The sequence below is a fragment of the Tamandua tetradactyla genome, chromosome 5 (assembly GCF_023851605.1).
Source record: "Tamandua tetradactyla isolate mTamTet1 chromosome 5, mTamTet1.pri, whole genome shotgun sequence".
In the NCBI taxonomy this organism is placed as follows: Eukaryota; Metazoa; Chordata; class Mammalia; order Pilosa; family Myrmecophagidae; genus Tamandua; species Tamandua tetradactyla.
In genome coordinates this window covers 170,319,359-170,326,370 of record NC_135331.1, presented here as the reverse complement: position 1 = coordinate 170,326,370, position 7,012 = coordinate 170,319,359, and the positions used below count along the sequence as shown (strand labels likewise).

Genomic DNA, 7,012 nt, shown 5'->3' with positions numbered 1-7,012 from the left:
CTTATAAAAAGCCGTCTCTGCCGCTGTCCCCTTCTCCTCTGCTGGATGTGAAATGGCGGTCCGCGAGGCAAGCTTGAGTACCGCAATAGTGGCCAATCCCGCGTAATCGCCAAAACGGCCCTGAACACTGGCACTTCCCTCTCGCAAGCCCCTTGGAGCCCATCCATGACATCGGCGCTCCGTTGCCCCTCACCCAGGTGACCGTGCCCACCGGCCGAGTCATCGATACTCCGCGCCAGGAGCGGGCCTTGCTTTTTGCCAACCACCTCCCTCGCTGCGTGCCCGCGGGCGGGGAGAAAACTCTCTTGGCGCCCCCCTCAGTGTCCCGTTCGGACGCCCCGCTCCCCTCCCTTTCCCATCGCGTTCCCTCCCCCAACTACTCTTGGCCCTCCCTTCACCACACACACAACCCTCTTCTCCCCTCCCCCAGTGGTTGCGTCCGTGACATCATCATCATGGCAACAAGAGCTGCAGCCTGGGACCGAGGAGCCCGTGTGATCCCCGGCGGCGGCGGTTGTGGCGGCAACACCAGCACCGACGAGACCGCGAGGGCTTCTCTCTTCCTGCCCCTCGCAGGGTGCTCCTGAGGAGGCGGCGGCAGCAGTGCCAGCATCGCCCCGCCCGCCCGTCGCCGCTCCTCACGGCGTCTGTGTGTGAAGGGAGGGGGCGCCGCCGCCGCTGCTGTGGGGCCGCCTTTGCTGAGGGATCCGGAGCCGCCGGAGCCGCCGCCGCCGCTACTGCTGCTGCTGCTGCCGAGTTGCTAGTGAAGGGGAGGCGGTGGCGGCGGCGGCGAACATGTTTTCAGTGAGGATAGTGACTGCCGACTACTACATGGCCAGCCCGCTGCAGGGGCTGGATATCTGCCAATCCCCCCTCACCCAGGCCCCTGTCAAGAAGGTACCAGTGGTGCGAGTGTTCGGAGCGACCCGGGCAGGTAAGCGGGCGCGGGGCGCGGGCGGGAGCCGGCGGGGTGCCCGGGCCGCCCTCCTCGCTGCGCACACGCGCACACGCCGCCGGCGCCGGCCCTCTCTGGATCGCTGCTGCGTCTTCCCTCCCCTCCGCCCTCTTCGCCTTTCCTCTCGTGCATGACAAGAGGCGCAAAAATGTGGGTCCGCGCGAGCGCTGCGCCCCCCGGGCGGGGAGGCGGGGAGGCGGCGAGCCCCGAGTGTTTACACTGCGCGCGGCGGAGTGGAGCTGGATCCGCACTCGCGGGTCCGGGGCTGGGGGGGCGAGCTTCGGCGAGGAAGGGCCAGGTGGCCGCGCCATGTCCTCAGTGCCTGGGTTCGCGTGGCCCGGCTCTTGAGGTCGCTCCCTGGCGGGAGCACGGACACCCTCTGCGTCTTCCAAGTGCTCTTTTCTGGAAATAGCCTTATGAGGAGAGGGGAAGTGTCAGCTCTGCTGTCAGTCGCTCTTTTAGCAGCGCTCTCCTCTGCCCCTGCCGGAGATGCTGGGGGCTGGAGAGAGTGGAGCCTGGGGCCAGATAATCTTTTTTCATTGAAGCGACCATGTGGTTCTGCGGTTAGTGCAGGTCGTGACTCAGAGGCTGGGCGGCTTTCTCAGGTGCATTGCTTTCAGGAAAATGTGAATTGTTGGAAGCAGGAGATGCGTGTTTGTTTCCTAACACAAATCATCCTATTTAATGAGTTGAATTTATTAGGAAGCACAGCTAAACCCAGCAGCCCAAACATGGAAAAATGCCCTTCTGTTGGGTAGTAGTATTGCCATTTGAATACGCACATTAAGAAAGCAATAATAATATTTTGAAGAAAGAATGGGGTTGGGAGCCAGCATTGAGAGAAACTATGTGCTCAAAAGCTCTTGGGAGTTTATGATAATATCAATAGGATAGTGACCAAATTTATGAGGTGTTTTTAATTGCTTTGCTTTGCTTCATCCTTTGAACTGCCTACGTGAAATAACGGAGCTGCCTCCTAGAAGGAGGTGCCCTCACCTCGTAACCATGTATTGCTCTATGGGATTTTAAATAGCGTTTCCCACTTGATGCTCCTTGCCCTCATCACCATTCATCTTATTACTGTCAGTTTCTGTGCACTACCAAGATAATAGTACTTTCCCAGACATAAGCTTCCTTCTAAATAATCTTTTATTGTGAATTCTCTTTGTTAAAAATTTCAGTGGAGTTAGTGAAATTTGGTAGAGTATTCCTGTTTAAAATAATAGCGAAAACGATCTTGATGATATGGACCATGTAAGATGGAGAATTTGGTGTTAGCAATTCGTTGAAAGTGAAACACTTGAAACTTGGATCACGTTGGAGGCTGGAAAATAGATGCAAAGTGTTCTGAAGGGTAGGTTTTTTGCCCTTTGAAATACATAGCCGTGCTGTCTTTATTTCTAATGGGAATTTCTGTGAAATATACTGTTTGTTCTCACTTCAGGTGCGGAGAAAGGATAAGGTAGTGATGTTGATGTAGCTCTGTTCAGCAGGTTTCCAAATTATAAAGTGAACATGCTAATAGAATATACTGTGACATTTCTGTGATTTTCAGCATGTATGGTTTGAGTTACCTTTCTACACTTTTTTTTTCTTTTATATGAGTCATCAAATAGTATCCCTGAGTGATTTTCAAACTCTGTGTTTCAGGAAAGTTTTGTTTGTTAAATAAATGAATTTCACTGTAAGCTACACTAATTCTATTATGTGAGAGAATACTCTTTTTAAAAATAAAGACCATGAAGTACTTTTACATTTTATGAATATAGTAAAAATGGAAATGTAAATTATTTATACTGTGATGAAAACAATTATTTCTCCCCTCCTGGACATCTTAAATTGACTACCACCACCATCACTTTGAAATGCATAATAAATTAGAGTTTATAGCTTTCAGAAACGAATCCAAGATTTTTAGTATGTCAGAAACTCCCAGTAAAATTACTGTTAATTAAAGGTAAACAAATTGCAGAATTGTCTACTTTTGTATTCTGTCCCTAAAGAAAACCCATCCATGTCATCCAGAAAAATGGCCTGTTTGGCTTAGTAAAAGTCTGAATTCTAGAATTTTTAGTGGAAACAGATTTGAAAGTATAAATTATATTTATATAGACTAATAAAGTGAGTTAATGAAAATTTGCAACACATGGAAAACCTACTCTACATTAACGTATCATCAACAAGTCTTTCACATATAGGAGTTAAGTTTGGAAACTTTTATTTCTCTACTTTGGCTTGGAAAAAAAATGTTTTAAAACTGAATTCACTTTACAAATGAGATTCTCAAAGATAGTAGAAGAAAAATTTCTCAAATTAGGTGGTCATTTCAGAATTATAAATTCTAGTAGAGAGTGGATCGAGACAATTTTACTAGTCCAGTTTTTCTACAATTGCATCAAGTGTTTTTCTGCTTTAGAAAACAGTCCAGTTGACTTCTGATTGTCCTGTGATTTGAGGACATAAAGAGTAATTTAAAAAACAAATTAATAATGCGTGTTGGGTTTTAAAAGTTCCTATATCTCTAGTTGGTGGGATTTGAAAAGGTGTAATAAAAAGTGGCATATTCATATTTGAAGGGTAAATTCTAACTGAATGATTTAATCCTTTCCTGACTGAGGATATTGAATTCTCAGAGTTACTTAAATTTTCTTAGTGTGAGTGATGGAATTTTTTTAAAAAGCTCATCTGCTTTTAACTTGTTAAAAAAATGTCTTTAACGTTGTTTTGACATCACAATGTATTAAGCAATATCATTTGTAGAAATGGTAATTATATAACAACATTTTGGTAACATATTAATGGAAGGAAGTAGTCATGAGTAATAAAAACACAGGACAGTGTTTTTTTACTTATAATGTGGGTATAACTCCTTTGGGAATTCACTTCACCTAAAATCCTGAAACTTCACTGTGAGGATTTGACTCAGGTGGGCCTGGGAAGGTGTTCACATCTTGCTTAGTTGCTTGATGTAACTCACTTCATGCTGAACTGGGCAGCTTTCTTAGTTTTCCCAGCACCAGGTTAAACAGAATTGTTCTTTCAAAGGAAAAGGGCTTTCCTGCTGAGATGGAGAGTAGGAGTAAATAGGAGAGTGTGAGATGTCCACAAAGCAGATAATTAAATGAAGTAGACCAAACAGTCTATAGAGGGAGCTGCTTGTCTTTAAGAGTACTGTAAGACATTCTGCCAATCTCCCCTCTAAACCTTCCTTTAGCTCAGTGAGTATTTTAGTAGATTGTTCTTAATAATGACAAACATGAAATCAAATTTTCAACATAAGAAATTGATAATTCTGAAATGGTGTATAAAATCTATATAGATGATTATTCGGATTGCACATGTATATATTCTTATACTCTGCATTTTATTAACTATAATAAATTACCAGAATAACCTCACTTTTTTGTAAATTGGTGGATTATTAAATAAGTATGAAATATGTAATATCTACTATAGCTTATATAGATATAAACTAACATCAATAAGAGAGATTACAGATAGTTTCTCTAATAAAAGTCTTGTTTGCTCATGGCCTTTAAAACCATTTAAAAACATTTTAAGATCACATAATACACATTTGATATTATTAGAGAGAAAGATTTTCAGAAGCAGTACTAAGATTTAGTGACTCATCACAAACAAAATAAGTCATTTTATTTAGTAGGTATTTTAATCCCTGAGTAGCAAATTTTATTGGCTTTTTTTGTATTATATTTGATTAAAATCACGGTGAATCAGAGACGTAAGCAGGAGCCCTCTTGAATTTGTGGGCACAGTGGAATATGGTAATATGTGATAAATCAACTCTGTAAGTTGAGTTATTTTTAGGTGTCATCATTAAGAACAACTTTTACCCTCCAGAAGCTGATGTTGTAGTAGAGATGATACACATAGAAGCATTAAGTCAAATATCATACGGTTGGACTGTAATAAAAATGTGTATATGACAATAGCAAGAGCTCATCGGAGTGCATCATCATTGATTAACTGGAGGGCAAAACGAGGAGTCAGGGAAGGCTTCATGAAGGAAGTATGATTAAGTCGTTAAAGAATTAAAAATTAAAGAATTTAAAAATTCCTGATAGAGGAACAGATACAAGTAATTCACAAATGAAAAGAAAACTGCTCTCTGCAGGGCAGCTTGACAATACATATAAAAATTCTTGAAATGTTCTTTTTTGACCCAATAATTTTAGGTTTAGGAATTTTAATCTTATTAGTGTAAATCTATTGGCAGATCTGATTATCTTTTTAATTCATCTACTTCTTTTCATTACTCATCACCACCTTAATCTAAGCTACTGCCATTTTTGGACAATTTACTATTGTAGTATCCTAATCTTGGCATATCCCATTCTGCTCTGCCCCCTCCCATCTATTTTCTGCATGATAATCAGGAATCTATTCAAAATGCAAAACTGATTATATCACTCTACAAATTGATATGCTTCAGTAGCTTTCCATTGCATTTAGGATAAGGACAAAAAACTACAGTACGCATCTTACGCGGTGGTGTCTACATGTCTTGCAAGGTCTTGCATGGTCTGGCCACTGTGTTTCTGTCCAGTCATGGCTTGATCCATGTTCTTCTTGCTTTGCTCTTTATCTTCCAGCTATATTGGCCTTATTTGGGGCTCTTATTCTTGCCATGCTTTCTCCAACAATGGGCCCTTTATACGTGCTGTTCCCTCTGCCTACGATGTTATTCCTCTTTCTTTGCCTAAACTCCAATATTTCTTTCCTCAGGTCAGCCTTCCCTATCATAGATTATCAAAATTCTATGAATTCTTTTCATAACACTTATTTAGTTGTAATTTTATATATGTTGGAGATTAATTCATCTTTCTCCCAGTAGATTATAACATGCATAAATGCTGGTATAAACTCCAATATAGCCTTCCTCAGGTCAGCCTTCCGATCATAGATTATTAAAATTCTATGAATTCCTTTCATAACACTTATTTAGCTGTAATTTTGTATATGTTTGAGATTAATTCATCTTTCTCCCAATAGATTATAAAGTGCATAAATACTGGTAATGCGTTCATTTTTGCTTACCATTATAGAATCAGTGCTTAGCACAGTGTTTGAAACTCAAACATTTGTTGCAAGAATTAATCAACAGAAGATAATCATCACGAAACAATACCAATTGGAAAATGGCTATAGAAATTGGGTATATTCATATAAAAGAATATTTATGTCACTGAAGTCTTGTTTTAAGAATATATAATAGCATGGGAAAATGCTATCAATATATTTGGAAAAAAAGATCAGCTTACAAGCTAGTCAATTAAAAATGAAGAAATGACTTCCAGGATACACACCAAAGTATAAGGTTTGGTAATCTCTGGCAGGTGTTGTGTATTTTTCAGATTTTCTACAGAGACCGTGTATTGATTTTACAGTATGGGGGTGATGGGTGGGAGAACCTGTTCATGTACAAGATTAAGGAAAAGCTGGTTTTCTAGACATGTTCTTCTAGAAGTAAAAGATGTGAGGTTCGTAATGGACTCCAAAATAAAATGCCAACCAAAACATACAATTCATAATGATGGCATAGCACTCAATTGTATAAATTCAATTTAGGAACTGCAAAATGATTCGTATATTTAAAAAAAGCCAGTAATTTATGGTTTTATTATACTCATTTTTATGTAAATGTTTATTAATTTTTAAAGTAATGTGGTTTTGGCATATGACAGCAATGAAACAGAGTACGGGCTAGAAATTGACTGAAATATGTATGAAAACTTAGTGTATGATAATGGATATCACTTTTGCCTATCTTTAAGGAAAAGAACAATTATTTATTAAATAGTGTAGGATAGCCGGTTAGTCATCTGGAAAAATATGAAGTTGGTTGCCAGATGAGTCAAAGATTTAAACGTGGAAGAAAAAAGAAAACGTAGGGTGATTATTTTTAATGTAATCTGGAAATGGTGAAACTCTTTCAGAGTATGAAACAAAACTGACAGCATGTTGCTGAATTTTAAAACAATGAAATTCTTGGTGGGGGGGAATCATAAAGTTAAAGAAGACACAGACTAATAATAC

General features: G+C 40.5%; 1 protein-coding gene and 1 long non-coding RNA gene across 9 annotated transcripts in view; one reads left to right on the top strand and one right to left on the bottom strand.

Moving 5' to 3' along the window:
* LOC143685074 (uncharacterized) overlaps window positions 1-620 on the bottom strand; it is a 99,025-nt gene extending 98,405 nt beyond the window's left edge. Inside the window, exon 1 of the long non-coding RNA XR_013176359.1 lies at window positions 1-620. This is a non-coding gene — a long non-coding RNA (uncharacterized LOC143685074).
* REV3L (REV3 like, DNA directed polymerase zeta catalytic subunit) overlaps window positions 281-7,012 on the top strand; it is a 227,730-nt gene continuing 220,998 nt past the window's right edge. For 4 of the 8 annotated variants that reach the window (XM_077162672.1, XM_077162671.1, XM_077162677.1 and 1 more), the window contains exon 1: window positions 282-934. In XM_077162672.1, coding sequence (XP_077018787.1) covers window positions 796-934 — 139 coding nt within the window. In that variant the 5' untranslated portion in view covers window positions 282-795. Of the gene's footprint in view, window positions 935-1,416; window positions 2,310-7,012 lie in introns of those variants that run through there. The other 4 variants (XM_077162675.1, XR_013176357.1, XM_077162673.1 and 1 more) reach the window with 4 other exon arrangements.